Source organism: Piliocolobus tephrosceles, chromosome 1 (assembly GCF_002776525.5).
Source record: "Piliocolobus tephrosceles isolate RC106 chromosome 1, ASM277652v3, whole genome shotgun sequence".
NCBI classification, from domain to species: domain Eukaryota; kingdom Metazoa; phylum Chordata; class Mammalia; order Primates; family Cercopithecidae; genus Piliocolobus; species Piliocolobus tephrosceles.
The window spans coordinates 181,318,091-181,341,113 of NC_045434.1; the positions used below are offsets into that span (position 1 = coordinate 181,318,091).

The 23,023-nt window shown below is 38.8% G+C and overlaps 1 protein-coding gene across 23 annotated transcripts in view; it reads left to right on the top strand.

The window, feature by feature from the left end:
- The window catches only part of SCMH1 (Scm polycomb group protein homolog 1), a 232,510-nt gene that overhangs the window by 173,049 nt on the left and 36,438 nt on the right, over nt 1–23,023 (top strand). For all 23 annotated transcript variants that reach the window (XR_002733497.1, XM_023221305.2, XM_023221302.2 and 20 more), the window contains 2 exons: nt 12,334–12,566; nt 17,023–17,149. Coding sequence is in view for 22 of the 23 variants with exons in the window: in XM_023221305.2 (XP_023077073.1) it covers nt 12,334–12,566; nt 17,023–17,149 (360 nt within the window). In the remaining variant the exon portion in view is untranslated. The remainder of the gene's footprint in view (nt 1–12,333; nt 12,567–17,022; nt 17,150–23,023) is intronic.

The following is a 23,023-nucleotide window of genomic DNA, read 5'->3' on the forward strand; positions in this document are numbered from 1 at the left end:
GCTGCAGCCCCCCCACTTCTCCCGCCATTGGCCTTAGCTGGCCCTTGGGGCCTCCCTCAGCCCAGGACAGGGTGGCATCCGCCACTCTCAGGACCACCCTGCCAAGGCAGAATAAACCAGATTCTGTTGCAAAAAAGTAAATAAATAAATGAAACAAAAAGCTGGTTGTTTGAAAAGATAAATAAAATTGATAGACCATTAGCAAGAAGAGAGAAAATCCAAATAAGTTCAGTAAGAAACAAAACGGGAGATATTACAGCTGACACCACAGAAATACAAAAGATCATTCAAGGCTACTATGAACACCTTTACATACATATACTAGAAAACCTAGAAGATATGGATAAATTCCTGGGTGGATACAACCCTCCAAGCTTAAATCAGGAAGAATTAGGTACCCTGAACAGACCAGTAACAAGCAGCAAGATTGAAATGGTAATTTAAAAATTACCAGCCAAAAAAAGTCCACGACCAGATGGATTCACAGCAGAATTCTACCAGACGTTCAGAATTGGTGCGAATCCTATTGACACTACTCCACAAGATAGAGAAAGAGAGAACCCTCCCTAATTCATTCTATGAAGCCAAAATCGTCCTAATACCGAAACCAGGAAAGGATATAACTAAAAAAGAAAACTACAGACCAACCAGTATCCCTGATGAACATAAATGCTAAAATTCTTAACAAAACACTAGCTAACCAAATCCAACAACATATCAAAAAGATAATCCACCATGATCAAGTAGGTTTCATAACAGTAATGCAGGGATGGTTTAACATATGTGAGTCAATAAATGTGATACGCCACATAAACAGAATTAACAAAAATCACATGATCATCTCAATAGATGCAGGAAAAGCATTTGACAAATCTAGTATCTTTTTATGATTAAAACTCCCAACAAAATTGGCATACAAGAGATGTATGTAATAAAAGCCATCTGTGACAAGCCCACAGCCAACATAATACTGAATGGGGAAAAGTTGAAAACATTCCTGCTGAGAACTGGAACAAGAAAAGGATGCCCACTCTCACCACTTCTCTTCAACATAGCACTGGAAGTCCTAGGCAGAGCAGTCAGACGAGAAAGAGAGGGCATCCAAATCAGTAAAGAGGAAGTCAAACTGTCACTGTTGGCTGACTATAGGATCGTTTACCTCAAAAACCCTAAAGACTCCTCCAGAAAGCTCCTACAACTGATAAAAGAATTCAGCAAAGTTTCCAGGTACAGAATTAATGTACACAAATCAGTAGCTCTTCTGTACACCAACAGCGACCAAGTTGAGAATCAAATCAAGTACTCAACCCCTTTTACAATAGCTGCAAAATAAAATAAAATACTTAGGAATATACCTAACAGGGAGGTGAAAGACCTCTACAAGGAAAACTACAAAGCACTGCTGAAAGAAATCATTGATGACACAAATGGAAACACACCCCATGCTGATGGATGGGTAGAGTCAATATTGTGAAAATGACCATACTGCCAAAAGCAATCTACAAATACCCAATGCAATACCCATCAAAATACCACCATCATTCTTCACAGAATTAGAAAAAACAATTCTAAAATTCATATGGAACCAAAAAAGAGCCCACATATCCAAGCAAGACTAAGCAAAAAGAACAAATCTGGAGGCATTACATTACCTAATTTCAAACTATACTATAAGGCCATAGTCACCAAAACAGCATGGTACTAGTATAAAAATAGGGACATAGACCAATGGAACAGAATAGGGAACCCAGAAATAAATCCAAACACTTACAGCCAACTGATCTTTGACAAAGCAAACAAAAACATAAAGTGGTGAAAGGACACCCTTTTCAACACATGGTGCTGGGATAATTGGCTAGCCACATGCAGGAGAATGAAGCCAGATCCTCATCTCTCACCTTATACAAAAATCAACTCAAAATGGATTAAGGACTTAAATCTAAGACCTGAAACTACAAAAATTTTAGAAGATAACATTCGAAAACCCCTTCTAGACATTGGCTTAGACAAGAAGTTCATGACTAAGAACCCAAAAGCCAATGCAATAAAAACAAAGATAAATTGCTGGGACTTCTTAAACTAACAAGCTTTTGCATGGCAAAAGGAACAGTCAGCAGAGTAAACAGACAACCCACAGAGTGGGAAAAAATTTTCACAATCTGTACATCTGACAGAGGACTAATATCCAAAATTCACAGTGAACTCAAATCAAAAAGAAAAAAGCAAACAATACCATCAAAAAGTGGGCTAAGGACATAAATACACAGTTCTCAAAAGAAGATATACAAATGGGCAACAAATACATGAAAAAATGTTCAGCATCACTAATGATCAGGGAAATGCAAATCAAAACTACAATGTGATACCACCTTACTCCTGCAAGAATGGCCATAATCAAAAAATAGTAGATGTTGGCATGGATGCAGTGAACAGGGAACAGTTCTACACTGCTGGTGGGAATGTAAACTAGTACAACCACTATGGAAAACAGTGTAGAGACTCCTTAAAGAACTAAAAGTAGAACTACCATTTAATCTAACAATCCTACTACTGGATATCTACCCAGAGGAATAGAAGTCATTATACAAGAAAAATACTGGCACACACATGTTTATAGCAGCACAGTTCACAGTTGCAAAAACGTGGAACCAACCCAAATGCCCATCAATCAATGAGTGGATAAAGAAACCATGATATAGGGCCAGGTGCAGTGGCTCACACCTGTAATCCCAGCACTTGGGAGGCTGAGGCAGGCGGATCACGAAGTCAGGAGATCAAGACCATCCTGGCTAATATGGTGAAACCCCATCTCTACTAAAAATACAAAAAATTAGCCAGGCATGGTAGCATGCGCCTGTAGTCCCAGCTACTCAGGAGGCTGAGGCAGGAGAATCGCTTGAACCCAGGAGGTGGAGGTTGCCATTAGCCAAGATCACGCCACTGCACTCCAGCCTGGTATCAGAGCAAGACCCAGAGCAAAAGAAAAAGAAAAAGAAACTGTGAGATAAATATATATGATGGAATACTACTCAGCCATAAAATGGAATTAATGGCATTTGCAGAGACCTGGATGAGATTGGAGACTATTACTCTGAGTGGAGTAACTCAGGAATGGAAAACCAGACATCATTTCTCACTTATAAGTAGGAGCTAAGCAATGAGGATGCAAAGGCATAAGAATAACACAATGGACTTTGGAGACTCAGGGGTAAAGGGTGGGAAGGGGATGAGGGATAAAAGACTGTACAAATACAGTGCAGCGTATACTGCTTGGGTAATGGTTGCACCAAAATACCGTAAATCACCACTAAAGAACTTACTCATGTAACCAAACACCACCTGTTCCCCAATAGCCTATGGAAATAAAAAAAAAATTATTAAACATGTCTCAGAGAGCTACCCCATAGTTAAATTGTCAGAAGCCAAGAACAGAGAGAAAACCTTGAAAACAGCAAGAGAAAAATGATTCATCATATAAATGAGATCCTCAACATGACTACTGGCTTACTTAATCAGAAACAAGACCAGAAGGCAGTGGGATGACATTCAAAGTACTAAAAGAAAACAAAATCAAGAACAACAAAAAACACCAGTCAACAGAGAATTTTATATCCAACATATTCCTCTCAAAATACAGGTGAAATAAAGACAAATGCAGGTAAAGACTGAAAGCATGTGTTGCTAGCAGACTTTCCTAATACTAAAGTTCTTTAGGCTGAAAAGTGACACCAGATTGTAGCTTGAATCCACACAAAGAAATAATGAGCACTGATTTAAGGTCATCACATTGGTAAATAAAAGATAATATACACTTTCACACTTTTATTTTAACTGATTAAAGATAACTGCATAAAGCCATTTAAAAAAGAGAGAGAGACCTGGTAGGAGGTAATTAGATCATGGGGGCAGTTCCCCCATGCTGGTCTCATGATAGTGAGTTCTCACAAGATCTGATGGTTTTATAAGGGGCTCTTCCCACTTCGCTCGCCACTCTCTCTCTCACCTACCACCATGTAAGACATGCTTCTTCCCCTTCCACCATGATTATAAGTTACTTGAGACCTCCCCAGCCCTGCGGAACTGTGAGTCAATTACGGAACTGTGAGTCAGTTAAACCTCTTTATAAATTAACAAGTCTCAGGTATGTCTTTATAGCAGTGTGAAAATGGATTAATACCATATCTAACAAGTAATTCATAAGAAACATGTTTAAAAACTGAACTGTTGGTTCCCTTCCCCAATGTTTGACATCCCAGTAAATGGCATCATTTTCCTCCAAATTGCTTAAGCCAATAATATTGGATCATCTATGACTCCTCTCTTTCTTTAAAAAAAAATTTTTTTTTTTTTTGAGACGGAGTCTCGCTGTCACCCAGGCTGGAGTGCAGTGGCCGGATCTCAGCTCACTGCAACCTCTGCCTCCCAGGTTCACGTCATTCTCCTGCCTCAGCCTCCCGAGTAGCTGGGACTATAGGCGCCCACCACGTCGCCCGGCTAGTTTTTTGTATTTTTTAGTAGAGACGGGGTTTCACCGTGTTAGCCAGGATGGTCTTGATCTCCTGACCTCGTGATCCGCCCGTCTCGGCCTCCCAAAGTCCTGGGCTTACAGGCTTGAGCCACCGTGCCCGGCCCCAAAAAAATTTTTTTTAATACAGACAGGGTCTCACTGTCACCCAGGCTATAATGCAGTGGTGTGATCACAGCTCGCTGCAGCCTTGAACTCCTGGGCTCAAGTGATCCTCCCACCTCAGCCTTCTGAGTAGCTGGGAACAGAGGTGCATGCCATCACTTCTGGCTAATTAAAAAAAAAAATTTCTAGAGACAGGATCTCGCTATGTTGCCCAAGCTGGTCTCGAACTCCTGGCCTCAAGTGATCCTCCTGCCTCCCAGAGTACTGGGATTACAGATGTGAGCCACCATGCCCGGCCCTCCTCTATTTCATTGGATATGATTTTATACTTTTGTGTTTTGTCGTTGCTAATTTTCTTTCACTGACATCCAGTCATGTCAGCTCTTTCTTCCAATGTATTCTGAATCTAATTCTCATCTTCTCCAATAATATTACTCTCTTCAAAGATTTCAGTTCATCACTATCTTTTGTCTTTTTTGTTTGTGTTTATTTTATATTGATATAAGAGGGTGCTGGATTCATTTCCAACACCCCTGGAAGACTCACTTATTCTCCCTTTTGGTTGAAACCCCAGCTGCCCAACCCCAGCTGCCCAACCCCTCAAACTATCCCTACAGATTAGTTTTTCTGTTTTCAAACTTCATATAAAGATAATTATAAAATACATACTCTGGCTTCTTTTGTCTAACATTATTTCTGTGAGATTCATGTTGCTGCATACAATAATAATTTTTCTTTTTAATTTCTCTGTAATATTCCCCTTTATGAATATACCACATTTTTAAAATCTTTTGGGCCTTTAGGTTGTCTCCAGTTTTGCCTCTTATGAAAAATGCAATGGTGAATATTCTAGCACATGGCTTTTGGTGGTCATATCACTCACTTCTCTTGGGTATATACTGAGATGTGGAAATGTTGGGTCATAGGATATACAGCTAAGCAATTTGTCAAAATGATTTACATTCCCACCAGCAATGTTGAATTCTAGTTGCTTCACATCCTTACCAATATTGTGAGTCCTTTAAATTTTAGCAGTTTTGATGGGATATAGTGTCCCATAGTTTTAATTTACATTTCTGTATTACTAATAGTATCCAACAACTTTTTGTATGCTTATTTGCCATTATACTCATTTTTGTGAAGTGCTTCATCAAGTCTTATCCATTTTTTAAATTGCCCAGTCTTCATTATTGATTTTTGGGCATTCTTTATATATTCTGGATATTATTTTTCTTATGTATGTGTTTTGTGTATCTTTTCCCACTTCCTGGATTTTTTTCATTTTCTTAATATTGTCCTTTGATTAAGAGAAATATTTTGTTTTAATGAGGTCATATATATCAATCTTCAGTCTTTGATAATTAATGCTTTTTGTGTCCTGTTTTAATAAATCTTTGTCTGCCCCCATAGTTTTGAAGGTATTCTCATTTGTCTTCTTCTAGAAATTAGATGTTTTAGCCTTCACATTAATTTTCATATCTGGTGTGAAATAGAATTCAAGTTTAATTTTTTTCCATATGGATACCTGTTTGACTCACCACAATTTTATTGAAAAAACTATTTTTTCTCTCCACAGAATTGCAAGGGCACATTTATCATAAATCAGATTACTATATATATGTAGTTAATTTTGGAACTCTCTATTTTGCTCTTTTGATTCATTCATCTACCCTTGCACCAATAATATATGTCTTTTTTTTTTTTTTAAGACAGTCCTGTTCTGTCACGTACACTAGAGTGCAGTGACACCATCATGGCTCAATGCAGCCGTAACCTCCAGGGCTTAAGTCTCCAGAGTCACTGGGACTACAGGTGTGTGCCACCATGCCCAGCTAATTTTTTAAAAAAATTTTGTAGAGACTGGGTCATGCTATGTTGCAAGGCTGGTCTCAAACTCCTGGCCTCAAGCAGTCCTCGTGCCACAGTCTCCCAGAGTGCTGGGGTTACAGGCATGAGACACCAAGCCCAACCAATAATATATGTGTAAATTACTGTAACTTTATAATGAATCTTGCTATTTGATGATTCACGTTCTCCAGCTTTGCTGTTATTCATGAAGATTGACTTGGCTACTATAGGTCCTTTGCATTTCCTATTAAAATTTATAATTAAATTGTCAATTTGTATACATACACCACACATTTTTTAGAAACTGCTGAGATTTTGATTGGAATTGCATTGACTCTAGATCAGTTTGATGAGAGTTGACACCTAACAGTGGTAACGCTTTCAATCTATGAATGTAACATCCCTTCGTGGCCATGTGGTATCTACATCGTCTTTAATTTCTCCTATCAATGTTTTATAGTTATCAGTGCAGATGTCTTGCCCATCTTTCACTGAATACTTGATGTTCAAATAACATCAAGTATTTTGTGGATTTTTAAATAATTTTCAGATTGTTGCTATTTAGAGAAATACATTAGATTTTTACATACTAGATTTGTATCTAGTGACCTTTCCAAATTCATTTTTTTATTTTAATAGATTTTGTAGACTTGTAGGGAGGAATATTTACATAAACAATCATGTTGTGTACAAGTAACACTTCTTCCCTTACAATCTATATTTATAGATTTTATTTCTTTTTGTTTCCTTATTGCATTGACCTCCAATACAGTGTTGAATAGACGTGGTTGATAGTAGTTATTTTGTTTTATCCCATAATTCAATAAGAAGTGTTCAATATTTCACCATTAAGAATGCTGTTGGTTATAGTTTTTTTTATAGATGGCTTTATCTAGACTAAGGAAATTCTCTTTTATTCCTAGTTTATTGATAATTTTTATCCTGAATGGATATCCTGAATGGGTGTTGAATTTTGTCAAATGCTTTTTCTTCATCTATTGAGATGATATATGGGCTTTTTCTTTCATTTAGTGAATGTATTATGTGTTCAGCTGATTGTATTTTCCATTGTTAAACAACCTTTGTATTTCTGGAATAAATCCCACTTAGTTATCATATATTATCCTGCATGTTATGATATGATATATATAGGATTATATATCTGATATACATATATAGAGAGAGCTAGATTTAATTTACAAATACTTGGTTAAAAATTTTGCATCTATGTTCATGAAGGATATTAGTCTAGTTTTTTTTTTTTCTTGTAACATCTTTGTCATGTTTTGGTATGAGGGTTATGCTGGCCTTATAAAATGAAATGGGAAGTGTTCCCTCTTCTATTTTTCAAAAGAGACTTTGCAAGATTTGTTATTATTTCTTGTTTAAATATTTGCTAGAATTCACCAGTGAAGCCATTTAGGCCTGGGATTTTCTTTGTGGAAAGATTTTTAATTGCAGTGCAATTTTTTTTATTATATGTGAGGCTTTTCATATTCTGTTTTTTCTTGTGTCAGTGGTATTTTTTGCTTTATTTTGTTTTTTAAGAGATGAGGTATCCACTCTGTAATCCAGGCTCAAGTACAGTGGTGTGATATAGCTCACTGCAACCTCGAACTGGGCTCAAGTGATCCTCTCGAGTAGCTAGGGCTACAGGCACACACCATTTGTTTTTGTAGAGATGGGGTCTCACAGTGTTGCACAGGCTGGTCTTGCGTGGCATTTTATCTCAATTTTCGTATTTTTTGGCGTAAAGTTATTTATACTATCCTGTTCTCTTCCCAATGTCTGATGGATCTATGATGAAATTGTCTCTTGCATATTCTATATTTATTAGGTATATGTATCAGGTAGGTTGGTTGGTTAACTGGTTATTCATGTTATTAGTTTTCTTTTGGTTAGTGTTTATAGAGTATATTATTTTCATCTGTTTGCTTTTATCTTCTTGTGTTTTTATATTTTGAGTGTCTTTGTATCTCGGGGCCCTCTTATAAACAAATATAACTGAGTTCTGGGGTTTCTTTTTTTGGTCTGGTTTGTTCATTTATTCCTACCGATTGTTTTACTTAATCCACCTTTATTTAATATAATTATTTATTTGGGTTTAAGTCAACATTTTGCATTTTGCTTTTTTGTTTTCTGTTTGTCCAAGTTCTTCCTTATTTATTTATTCCTCTGTTCTTGCCTTCTTTTGGATTAATCAAGTATGTTTTATTATTCTACTTCTCTCCCCTTAGCTTTTAGTAATACATTCTTATCACTGATAATTCTTTAATTAATTGCCCTATGCAAATATGCATATTGGACTTATCAAAATCTACCTTAAAGAAGTGCTCTAAACACTCCCAAATAATGCAAAATTCATACCAAAATTTGGCTCCATTTACTCTTCACTTTCATCCTCTGTGCTATTGCTGTCATATAACTTATTAATACATATGTTATAAATGGCACAAGCCATTTTTATTGTTTTAAATAATCAGTATCCTTTTGTATCAACTCACATGTTTACCCTTTCTTGTGTTATCTTTCCTGTAGTTTCATGTTTCCATCTGGAATTACTTTCCTTCAGCCTGAAGAACTTCCTTTTCATTTTCCATAGTTAGGTCTGCTGGTGACAGATTCTCTGAGCTTTGATTATCTGAAAAATATCATTATTTTACCTTTATTTCTGAAGGATGTTTTCACTGGGTGTATAATTCTATCTTTGGTAGTCTGTTTCTTTTAGCCCTTTAAAGATATTATTCTTCTGCTTCTTGCTTACACAGTTTTATTGAAGAGACAGCTATCACTCTTATTGTTGCTCCTGTAATGCTGTTTTTCTCTCTGATTGCTTTTTAAAATGTATCTTTGTATTTCCTCCCTGTCTTTTTTTTCATCTGTATTTCATCTTTTGTATTTTCAGCAGTTTGACAATTATGTGTTTTGGCATAGTTTTCTTTGTATTTTTCCTACTATGGATTGCTGAATCCATGGGCATACTGAATCTGTGGGTTGATGTCTTTCATTAGTTACAGATAAAGTCTCTGCTGCTATCTTTTCATGTATTGCTTTTTCTTCATTCTATCTGTCTTCTCCCTCTGGGGTTGCAGCCACTCATATTTTGGACCTATTGACTGTGTCTACTTATCTCTAATGCTCTAAAATATTTTTTCATATTTTCTCACTGTACTTTATTTTGGATGTTTTCTATTTTTTCATCAAGTTTATCAATCCTTTCTGTTGGCTCTTGTCTGCCCTTAAATCCATGCAATGAGTTCTTCCTAATACTGTATTTTTTAGTTATAATATGTCCATTTATTTTTTATATAGATATTTCTGTGGGTACTATCTATCTTTTCTTACATTTTGTTCATCTTTTTACATTTTAACATCTTAATTATGATTTTTTAAAAATCTGTGTGTTTGTTCCATTATTTGGATAATATATGGGTCTCTTTCTATTGCCTGTATTTTCTCTTGATTACTGATCACACTGTTTTGACTCTGTTATGTCTAATAATTTTTGTAGTATGCCACACATTTTATATTAAAAGAACTAATGAGGCTCCAACTGGTATCTTCCATGAGAAAGAATTCTTCTTTTCCTCTGGTAGACTAATAGGATAGGACCTGATCACTTTAATCTAATTATGGATTGAGTTAGACCACGTCTGGATTGTGTCTACGGTTTATCCTTGTTTTTTGGACATGGATTGAGAACCTAATTTATATCTTCTTAGCCCTGAAACACTGCAGGAGATTGTCCTACCCTTGAGAGGTCTGGGGCTTAGTTTTATTACCTCTTACCCCTTATAGTTTTAAAATATCTTTAAGAGGAGATCAGCCATGTGTTTGGGGTATACCACCTACTTCTAGTGGAACCTTGTCTCCTAAAACCACAAGATTATAGGAGATTTTATTCTGCCTTTTAAAAGCTTTAAAGTTCCAGTGTGCTGACCCAAAATTCAGCAAATACCCAGTGAGAAAAACTGGCCACATGAAGGGGCTCCTTAAGTTTCCAGTTTGTCACAGCAGCTCTCATTTCTCTTTCTTCCAGTGGAGCCCCTCACCACATGCCAAGCCCGATCCTTAGTTTATGCCAAAATTAGCAGATGCCCTCAGGAAAGAAAACAGTATCAGCTACCTCAGAGGCCATCCCCTGGAATTCCAGTTCATATAATCCTCATGACAGCTCTGTGCTGTCTTTAAATAATTACTCTGACTTTTTCTGGTTGTTACATCGTTAACATTGTACTACCACTATCTCTTCCTACCTGGAGGCCTAGGAAGTATTACCTTCTGCCTGCCTTATATAATAGTTTATTAACTGGTCTCCCTAATTCTACTCTTGTCCCTCTCACAAAGCAGTCGGAGTGGTCCGTTTAAGTATATCTTGTCCCTCCCCTGCTCAAAACCCTCCAGTGGCTTCCCTTTATATTTAGAATAAGTTCAGTTCATTTTCACAGGCTACAGTCCTACACAATTTTACTGCTACTCACTCTCTAACCTAATTTCTCTCTACCCTCCCCCTTGCTCACTCAATTACAGCTCTACTGACCTCCTTTCCATTTCTCAAATACACTAACATGTTCCTGTCTCATAATCTTTGCACTTGTTGTTATACCCTCTCACATCTTCATAAGGCATTGTGCCTTTACCTCTTTCGGGAGCTCTGTGTAAATGTCATCTTCTCAAAGAGGACTTCCCTTAAAATTCTGTTTCTTTACCCTGCGTTAGTTTTAATCACAGCACTTAGCACTACCTGACATTTTACTGTATATTGTGCTATTTTTTTAATTTTCTGTCTCTCTCACTAGGAGGTAAGCTCCATGAGAGTGGAAGTCTGGTTTGTTCACTGTTCTATCCCCACGGCTTAGCACAGTGTATAACTTACAGTAAGTGCTCACTATTTGTAGGATGAATTAGATATCCCTTACCTCAAAAAATTCTCAGTTTAAGGAAAAAATGAATAATTGGAGTAAAATTAAGAACTACTGTAACATAGATGTCTACAGAATGCTTTGGGAGTAAAGAGAGGGCACTGACTTATTTGGGACATGGTGAGAGAAGGCCTCAATAAGGAGGTAGCCCTGGATCGAGTGCTGAAAATTTAGTATTGACATGTGTCTGATAAAGAATAATAGCTCGACATACAGGGCTACTAGAACATGGGGTGGGATGATAGGAAATGACATTAGTCATAATGGGAGAGCAAGATGGGCAGAGTCAGAAAAGTCCTTAGAAATCAGGATAAAGAATTTAGACCTTACCTTAAAGGTAATGAGGAATAAAGGTTTTTAAGAGCAAAGGATTTTAAGGAGAGATACTATCAGATTTATATTTCCACATGTTCCTCTACTCCTCACTGCAAGAGTCAGACTAAAACTTCAAGTAGATTGATTTAGAAAATTCCTGGCATAGTTATCAGGGCTCAATTTCAAAACAGAAGTTCTTATCCCCAACTCACTATGTAACTTGGGGAGGGCATTGTGTCCTGTTCTGAGCCTCAGACCTTCATTCTTAGCAGGAGAGAATTACAGGTTTCTAAGAGCCCATTCAACTCTGAGGCTATGATTCTGTTAATATTTATATACTTCAGCTTTGACTCAGGTCACAATACTTGTCTAAGATGCCTTAGGAAGAAAAATTTAATATTTTTTTTGCATCTGCCAGAAATAATTTAAAACCTCCAATTCCAGCCAATCTAAATTCAGTTTTCTTCAGAGATTTCCTAAACGTTTAGGTCAAATACCAGGAAACCAGCTTCTTGGAACAAAACTACCTGAGCAGAAGTGGCAAGTCCTTTTTTCCTTCTGGCTGGGATGAGAATGCAAGGGGGAGGGAGGGTGATAGAATGAGTCTTTTTCTTGCAGTTGTGATTCCAAAGAATCCCTATCCTGCCTCGGATGTGAATACTGAGAAGCCCAGCATCCACAGCAGCACCAAAACTGTCTTGGAACATCAACCAGGGCAGAGGGGGCGTAAACCAGGAAAGAAGCGGGGCCGGACACCCAAGACCCTAATTTCCCATCCCATCTCTGCCCCATCCAAGACAGCTGAACCTTTGAAATTCCCAAAGAAGAGAGGTCCCAAACCTGGCAGCAAGGTAGGTAAAATGTGGGTTTCCCAGAAAGGGATAAGGGATTATAAAGGGGTCATTCAGCCAGGCGCGGTGGCTCATACCTGTAATCCCAGCACTTTGGGAGGCCGAGGCGGGTGGATCACAAGGTTAGGAGATTGAAACCATCCTGGCTAACATGGTGAAACCCCATCTCTACTAAAAATACAAAAAATTAGCCAGGCATGGTGGCGGGCGCCTGTAGTTCCAGCTACTCTGGAGGCTGAGGCAGGAGAATGGCGTGAACCCGGCAGGCGGAGCTTGCAGTGGGCAGAGATCGCACCACTCCACTCCAGACTGGGCGACAGAACAAGACTCCATCTCAAAAAAATAAGGCGGGTGGGGGGAGGGGGGTGGGGGCGGTCATTCATCCATACCCATCTCTCTTGGAAAGGGGCATATCTGGCCCTCTTCTCTATCTTGTATATGCTTATAAGAGGAATTTCCTAGATCGTCATCCCTACTTGCTACTTACCTGAGAGTTGGTAACATTAAAGATAGGATTGTGGAGGATAGGAAACAAATTTTAACTTTGAAAGTTACTCGTATTTGAGGAGATTCTGGTCTAGTGTACATGGAAGAAACTGCTCTTTGTTAACCTTTCCAAAGTAGATGTCCATCGTGTGGACAAAAAGCACAAATTAATTCTGTAAATGTGGTTTTTTTTTTCTTTTAATCAGCTTTTTCAGGTTGAATGTAAATATATTTTTTGCTATCTGTACCTCTTCAAAAAAATTGAATACCTACTAACTGTCAGACTCTGTATTAAATGCCAATACATACATATCCCATGATTTTCACAAAACCCTAAGAGATAGTGTTAATGTTATTTTATAGTAAATTGAGACTTACAGATGTAAAATGATTTTTCTAAGATCACATGGCTAGTAAATGGCAAAACCTACAGAGATTGGTCCTTAGATCTACTTCCAAGGTCACTGGTTCCCTAGCATATATTCGCTCTTTCCCACATTTCCTGAGGGACACAACACTTCTAGTGTTCTAGTATTGGAAAAGACAGCTGAGTCAGCTTCACTGAGCACTGTTACTGAAAGTACTACCTCTTAGTCATGGCCTGTTTTTCATGGGTATCTTCCCTAAGGAAGGCATTGACATGAGAAAAAAAAAAAAAAGACTTCTGTCAGCAGCTTCTCTAGGGCCCCTTTTAGCATCACCTCCTCCACTCGTTTCTTAACTGTCAGGAGATTTCTCTGAATTTCCTCCCTGAACAAGAATACCTGAGTTCCAGTATGGAGATGATACCCAGTTCTCCCTGGGCATTCCATCCCAATCTCATTAATTCCTCCCTGGGGCTAGTTTGTTTGTCTGTTGGTTTGTTTTGCTTGTTTATTAGCTTCCACTGACTTCAGTCCTTGTAGAATATAAGCTCCTCAAGGTCAAGAACCTAATCTTTTTTTTTTCTCCTGTGGTGCCTTGTATCTTAGTCAGTCTTTTGGGAAATATTCAGAATATGCAAGATGGGTAGGAGGATAGGTGGGTGGGTGCGTGGATGGATGGATGGATGGATAGATGGATGGATGGATGGATGATTTTAGTGATGATGTTACCAATCTCAGTTGTCTCTTATTTTTGGTTTCAGATTCTCAGTATCACCTCCTGATCTTCCTGTGTAACACATAATGCTCCTCTTGATCTGTTACCACTAACCCAGGTCCTAATTCATTTTTGCCTTCATTACCCACCTCTCATTCTCATGTTGTAGAGGAGAGGCTGAAGGCCCTAAGGATGCAAAGGCCAGAGAAGCCATGCTTTTGATGATGGCTTTTGATGATGACATCTTGAGGACAGTCAGAAGAGGGAGAAAACTTATCTGGGGGGCTCCAACTAGAACCAATAAATGGAAACTCAAGCAGAGAAGCTTTGTCTCAACATAAAAGGAACAGTTAAATCTATCCCCAAATGGAAGTAATGAGCCCCTATAACTAGAGGCATTTCATCAGGGACTGGATGACTCTATAGGAGGGATCTTTTAGGGAGAGGGAATTAGAAGTATTGGGTAGATGGTTGGGTTAAATAGCCTTTAAGATCATTCAGAACTCAAAAACTGATTCTGTGATTGCCTCTGCTCTGCTCCCTCAGGAAGTCTTGAACGTAGTAACCAAAGTACTTTTTCTTTCCAGCCTTCTTGAAAGCAGTCATTCTCATCTTTTCCTGTATTTTATGTCCTAGCATTTGATACTCTAATTCTCCTTTGTGTTCTTTTGCCTACCCCTACAAGTGTATATGCCTTCCACTTCACCTGTGAGCCTTATATCCCTTTTTGTTTGTTTTGCTTTGATTTTTGAGGCGGGGTCTCACTCTGTCACCCAGGCTGAGTGCAGTGACATAATCATTGTTCACTGCAGCCTTGACTTCCTGGGCTCAAGTGATCCTCCCACCTCAGCCTCCCAAGTAGCTGGGACTATAGGCATGTGCCACCATGCCCAGCTAATTTTTAAAAAAATTTTTGTAGACATGGGGCCTTGCTATGTTGCCCAGGCTGGTCTCAAACTCCTGGGCCCAAGCAATTTTCCCACCTAGACCTCCCATAGTGCTGGGATTACAAGCGTGAGCCACCATGGCTGGCTTTATATCTCTTTTTGAAGCAGAGTAGTCTTGTGGATAGAGCATAAGCTTTAAAGCCAGACATACTTAGGTTTAGATCTTATCTCCATATGTTACCACCTATATGACTTTGGGAAGACTTCTCTGGGTAAAGTCCTGAGCCCATTTTATCACCTGTAAAATGGAAATGAGATAATGTATGAGTACATATAATATTGTACACGTACCTATCTCAAATAGGTTTACATTATTCAGGCACCGAACCTACCAGGCTTGTTCGTTTAGGGACCCAATGAAATCCTACCATCAACTCATTGAAGTTGAAGTGATATTTCCTTCCTTCCCTGACTCATTCGTTACTTACTTAGATTTTCACTTTTAGCAGTAAAAAAACATGAGCAGATGTTCACTTTCAATGTGTGTTTTGAATGCTTCATGAGAGTTTCATGATTGCTTTCACAGGCAAAGCCATCTTATATATGCCTGCTGTCATCAGAGCTATCTCTTTAGAGAACATACTCCTAGAAGGCAGACAGGTTGATATGGCTCCCAGCAGTTACCCCTACATGAAGCATTTAGTAAAAGTGGATTTTTGGATCTCTGTGATGGTTATGTTTGCCTTGCATTCAGAAAGGCTTTTAGCCAGATGTAGTGGCTCCTGCCTACAATCCCAACACTTTGGGAGACCAAGGTAGGAGAATCGCTTGAGCAGGAGGAAGTTCGAGACCAGCCTTGGCAATATGAGACCTCATCTCTACAAAAAATTTATAAAAGTAAGCCATGCGTGCTGGCACACACCTGTAGTCCCAGCTACTCAGGAGGCTGAGGGGGGAGGATCACTTGAGCATGGAGGTGGAGGTTGCAGTGAGCCAGAACCATGCCACTGCATGCCAGCCTGGACAACAGAGCAAGACTCCGTCTCAAAAAAAAAAAAAAAAAGGCTTTTTCGGAAACTATTTGTCAGAAGAAAACCTGAGATCCTTCTCCCCCAAAAACTGCCCTGAACAGTGTAGGGGAAATAATAGATTTCTCAAATCATCTTTATTATTTCCTCTATTATTCTATACTGCATGCTTCGTAAAAAATTTAATTTACACTTATTTTATGCTGAGTACCATGCTAAGAATTGTACTTAGAACCAGACTTTCAAAGAGTTCCAGGTGAATGGGGATACTGGTATATAAACATATCATGACAATATATTGACAAATGCAACAGTTCAAAAAACAGAGATAACATAAAAGAGACAATGATTAGAGAAAAACTAGAAAAGCTTACTAGATAAACAAATTTGTAAAATAAATTTAAAAAAAGAGAGCATTTCAAGTGGAAGAGACATCATTGTAAAGGTGTGGACCAGGTAAAATTGCAGTTTTTAAAGAAGCAATAGAGATTTACTGGAGTAAGAGATTTAAGGGAAAGAAGGGCAGGTAATGAGGTGAAGAGAGAGGCACACAGAGTAAAGTTGTTTGTAGAGTTAGAAGGGTCATTTCTATTTTTTATTTGTTTCCATTTTTAAAGAGACAAAGTACAAAGTAATGTCAAAGCAGACTTAAACTATAGCATATTTTGCTTTGGTTGCCCAACTAATAAGGGATCTGGAACTTCATATGATAATATTGAATCTAGTATAAAAGATAATACATTAAGCTTTGATCCTACAAAAGACCAGAGGCTTATATATAGATTCAGAAAATGTCTACTAAGCATCTGCTACAGGTATATGTATAGCTTTAAGCCAGATGCTGTGTAGAAAACAAGGATAAAACACTATTCCATCCATAAATATATTTTTGCTTCATGGGTGAATTAAGTGCCAAGAATAGAGAATGAAAAGACCTGTCATGGGTAGCAATTTTTTCCCCATTCATTTTGACAGAGGAAACCTCGAACTTTGCTGAACCCACCACCTGCCTCACCAACAACCAGCACTCCTGAACCGGATACCAGCACTGTACCCCAAGATGCTGCCACCATCCCCAGCTCAGCCATGCAGGCCCCCACAGGTAAGAGCAGATGACAGGACTACCTGTGCACAAGCCCCAGACCTAGTGTCTGCACTTTCTTTTGTCTTACACCAGTAATTAGCGCCTTTCCACTTGTAAACCTAAGTAAAATCTTTTAAACAATTTTTATCTTTGGCATTTGAAATAATGTCAATCAAACTTAGGTAAGTTTTCTGTGAACTCAGGGATGGGGAACTAATGCAGGGACAGCACCAAGAGCTCCCTGACCTAGTTTAGAATAATAGCCTTCCTTCCCAGTTAGGGGTGTTCCCTTCTGAGTGATCCCTTCTACCTTCCAGAATCCTCCCAGCATTCAGTAATGGTGCCACCCTTAAAATACGTATGAAATTTCTCTGATTTTTTTTTTTTTTTTAAACAATCATTGATGGTGACAAACTTTGGTACAATGAAAGTAAACCTGATTTTGGAGATCAACCAATGAGTGGTTGACTCATTGCAAAATCTAGTGGATGAACTGGGTGGGTAATCATCCTGGGTTATGCATATCTGTTCCCATTTCATAAACTGTCTATGACAGTAATTAAAATAACTATCTGCAGATATACAGCCTTCCAAGGGGATAACTATAAATAAAAATACTCATTTTTTACTGTGTAAGTTAATGTGTGAAACCCTATTCTGTTACTCAGCAGACACTCCATCTTCTTCTAGGAAGTCTAAGCAATTGGCATGATCCCCATGGAAGTTAGGGTTATCTTTCTCTTAGGAGTTGAGTATGTCTCTAATCAAATCCTAGAACGTAGGAGCCTGAAGGGAAGGCTCAGCCATAGTTTCTTTCCAATAACCTATAGAAGGTGACAGAACCTGCCATGGTCAGGCTGTAATAGTCTTCATTGATCATTGTGTCGCCATCTCTTGAGTGGGCCTTGATTCACTGTGTGTGACCTTGATATCACTTCCCTATCTGAGCCTCAGTTTATAATCTATACAATGATAGGATTAGTCCAAATAACCTTTATAGTCCGTTCAAATGTTAACAATAAAAGCTATCACAGACTGAATGTGATATTCCACATTTATATCTTTTACCTACGTTTCATTTTTTTAACTGTAGAGAACTTTTTAAAAGGTATTTTGATTTGTATCAGTTACACACATTCATAGTTTAAAGGAATGAAGGGTCTATACAACTTACTACAAAAACAAGACAAACACACCTCGTATCCCCCTGTCAATTACTATTCCCCCGAGGCAGTCACTTTCAATTTAACTGATGTTTTTATTTACCTCTGTATCTAAATAGCATGTCTATATTGCTATCTTTTTTAGTTATTTTTCCACTGACTACCCACTCTAGAAGATGAGAATTTAACTCTTCTTTATTTCCTTGCCCTTATCCACCCACACATAATTTCCCTACCCCGATTCTATGATACTATAATTTTAATTAGATCAAAATTGAGTGTTTTGTTATTATAACTAGTTAAATGCTGTTATCAATTGAGCCATGTAGTATACGATGATTACTTTTCCTTTGTTGCTCATCATTTCATTTTCAGGGGAAATCTTGTTGATTTTCATGTTATGTGTTTATTTTTCTGTGTACTTATTATTAATTCAACCTTAAACTCTCTTGCTACTGTGTACATCTCTCTTTATATCCAAGTACATTATATATTCTATCCATGTCATACTCTAGAAGAAATCTCTCCTGGAGCCTTCTTAGTTTCTTGAGATTATGTTCACCTGTCTTTTTTGGTGAGGGTCTCAGTTTACTCTTTCCAAGGTCTTTGTTTTCTGTAAATCATTCTTAGATTTACATATTTAGTTTTGTATGAAATCTCTTCATTCTCTTGGAAGTTTCTCTTAATTCCCAGTACCCTAAAATTTCACCTTGGATGTATTTTCACCTACCATACTAGACACTTTCATTTTATAAAATTTTAAAAAATTGGCTGAGTATGGTGGCTCATGCCTGTAATCCCAGCACTTTAGGAGGCCAAGACAGATGGATTGCTTGAGGCCAGGAATTCAAGACAAGCTTGATCAACATGGCGAAACCCCATCTCTACCAAAAATACAAAAATTTTTATTTTTGCCAGACATGGTGGCGCATGCCTGTAGTCCCAGCTACTCAGGAGGCATGAGAACTGCTTGAACCAGGGAGGTGGAGTTTGCAGTGAGCCAAGATCACACCACTGCACTCCAGCCTGGATGATAGTGCGAGACTCTGTCTCAAAAAAATAAATAAATAATCATCATCATCAGTTATTTTCTTTCACTTCCTTTTCTCTATTCACTCCCATCATACCTGTTTATTCAGTTGTTGAATCTCTTGACCTGGTTCTGTAATAGTCATATCTCTGTTCTTATCCCTATTCTTTGCCTTTTGGTCAACTTTCATGAAGTTTTCCTCAACTATATCTTCCAAACTTTGTATTGAGTTTTTCATTTCTGCCATCTTGCTTTTTAAATTATAATTATTTAGTACTCCAGTGGCATTTTCCAAAGTCTGTTTGGTAGAAACATCAGACCTGCAAAATGCTCTACATAAAAAGATTTTACACACATTTAGGATATTTAGTTATGTACATTTAGGAAATGCTTATACTCTACTTCCCCATGGTTGGAGATTTGCATCTTGTTATCAAGAGCTCTTTTTGTTGTTCTTTGAAATTTTTTAGTAGACTTTTATTTTTTAGAGCGGTTTTAGATTCACAGCAAAATTGAGTGGTAAATACAGAGATTTCCTATATACTTGCTGCCCCTACACATACATGGTCTCCCATTCATTGACATCCTCCACCAGAGTGGTACATTTCTTACAACTGATGAATTTACATAGGCTCGTTATTATCACCCATGTCCATAGTTTGCATTTGGGTTTACTCTTGGTGTTTTACGTCCTGTGGGTTTTGACAAATGTATAATGACATACATCCACCATCATGTATAATACAAAATAGTTTCACTGCCCTAAAAACCCTCTGGTCTCTGCCTATTCATCCTCCCTCCCCACTAATCCCTGACAACCACTAATCTGTTTATTGTCTCCATAGATTTGTCTTTTCCAGAATGTCACATAGTTGAAATCATACAGCATGCCACCTTTTCAGATTGGCTTCTTTCGCTTAGTATTATGCATTGAAATTTATTCCATGTATTTTCATGGCTTGATAGCTCATTTTTTTTAGCACTGAAAAATATTTCATTGTCCAGATATTTCATAGTTTATTTATCCACTCACCTACTTATGGGAATGTTGGTTGCTTCAAAGTTTGTGCAATTACGAATAAAGCTGCTGTAAATATCTGTGTGCAGGTTTTTATGTGGACATACGGTTTCAACTACTTTGGATAAATACCAAGGAGGACAACTGCTAGATTGAATAGTAAGAGTATGTTTTGTTTTGCAAGAAACCAAAGGGGCTTCAAGATGGCTGACTAGGGCTGGGCACGGTGGCTCACACCTATAATCCCAGCACTTTGGGAGGCTGAGGCAGGTGTATCACTTGAGCTCAGGAGTTTGAGACCAGCCTGGGCGACATCATGAGACCCCCATCTCTACTAAAAATACAAAAAAAACAACAGCCAGCTGGGCATGCTGATGTGCACCTGTGGTCCCAGCTAGTCGGAAGGCTGAGTTGGGAGGATCACTTGATTCCAGGGATGGGGCACGGCAGAGGTTGCAGGGAGCCAAAATCACACCACTGCACTCCAGCCTGGGTGACAGAGCTAGACCCTGTCTCCAAAACAACAACAACAAAAAGATGGCTGACTAGAAGCATTTCATATGCTCACCTCCTCCACTTAGAAGAACCAAAAGAGTGTATAGACAATCATACTTCTGATATATTTTCTAAAATAGAACACTGGAATTCAACAGGAAAGTGACAGGAAACACAGAAAGCAAGCAAGGAGAAAGAAGAGAAGCAGCCCACCTGGCTGAGATTGGCTAGGAATCAGCAAGTGACTTCCCAAGGGTAAGCGAGAGACTTCTAGCAGCCCACATCCCCATGTATGGAATCATGCATGCCTGGCAATGAAAGAGCCCTTGACCTTCCCAATCCCTGAAACTGATATAGGGAGCTGCCAGAAGACCAAGAGAGGGAACTGTTCCAGGAGAGGAGCTTGCACTGGGTCACACACCCTTTCTGAGCCATAAGCAGCTGCAGTGACGCACCATTTTCAATCCTAGCCATTGGCAGACTGCATTCTGTCCTGGGGCCTAGCAGCGCCAGGAATGAGGTGTTAGGGAAAATTGTGCTGTTACTGCTTGGACTAAGGCAAAAACTGGAAATGGGCTCCCATAGGTAGGACTCATAAGTGAGGCATGGGCTGCACCTGCCAGTTCTGTGAAGCTAGTACCACCAGGACTGAAACGGATGTGACCAGGGTGCAAGGTGCTGCTGGGGCTTATCTAAAATGTCATTGCCGGCCGGGCGCAGTGGCTCAAGCCTGTAATCCCAGCACTTTGGGAGGCCAAGATGGGCGGATCACGAGGTCAGGAGTTCGAGACCATCCTGGCTAACACAGTGAAACCCCGTCTCTAATAAAAAATACAAAAAGCTAGCCGGACGAGGTGGCTGGCGCCTGTAGTCCCAGCTACTCGGGAGGCTGAGGCAGGAGAATGGCGTAAACCCAGGAGGCGGAGCTTGCAGTGAGCTGACATCTGGCCACTGCACTCCAGCCCAGGCGACAGAGCGAGACTCCATCTCAAAAAAACAAAAAAATGTCATTGCCAAACCCAAGGTCATCTAGATTTTCTCCTATGTGATCGTCTAGGAGTTTTGTCGTTTGCATTTCACATTTAGGTCTATTATCCTTTTGGGGTTACTTTTTTTCAAGAGTGTAGGTTCTGTGTCTAGGTTCACTTTTTACATGTGAATGTTCAGTTGTTCGAGAACCATTTGTTGAAAAGAGTATCTTTATTTTTTATTGTATTGCCTTTACTCCTTTGTCAAAGATAAGCTGATTATATTTATGTGGGTTTATTTCTGGGCTCTCTATTCTGTTCCATTGATCTGTCTGTTCTTTAGGCAATACCACACTGTCTTAATTATGGTAGCTTTTACAGTAGGTCTTGAAGTCAGGTAACATCAGCCCTCCTGACTTTGTTCTGGGTATTTTGCTTCTTCATATAAAGTTTAGATTCAGTTTGGTTTGCTGTTGTTGTGGATACAGAGGTGCACTCTGTTGCCCAGCTGGAGTGCAGTGGTGCAGTTACAGCTCACTGCAGCTTCAGTCTTCCTGGGCTCAAGCTATCCTCCCACCTCAGCCTCCAGAGTAGCTGGGACTACAGACACATGCCACTATATCTAGCTAATTTTGTAGAGACAAGGTCTCACTATGTTGCCCAGGTCTCAAACTCCTGGGCTCATGCAGTCTTCCCACCTTGATCTCCCAAAGTGCCGGGATTACAGGTGTGAGCCACCACCCCTAGCTGATTCAATTTGTTGCTGTCTACAAAATAAATTCTGGGATTTTGATTAGGAGTGCATTGAATCTCTACATTGAGTTGGAAAGACGTGACATCCTGACAATATTAAGTCTCTTATCCATGAACACAAAATATCTACTAAGTACAAGAACTACTTAGTTCTTTTTACATTTCTTTCAAAAAAGTTTTCTAGTTTTCTTCATAAAAATGTTATATATATTTTGTTGAACTTATACCTAGGTATTTCATTTTTTGGTGCTAACATAAATGGTATTGTGGGGTTTTGTTTTGTTTTGTTTTTAAGGGTCTTGCTGTGTTGCCCAAGCTGGAGTGCAGTGGTGTGATCATAGCTCTCCGCAGCCTCAAACTCCTGGGCAGAAGCAGTCCTCCTGCCTCACCCTCCTGGGTAGCTGGAACTACAGGTGTGCCACCATGCCTGGCTAATTTTTTTTTTTTTTTTTTTTTTTTTTTTTT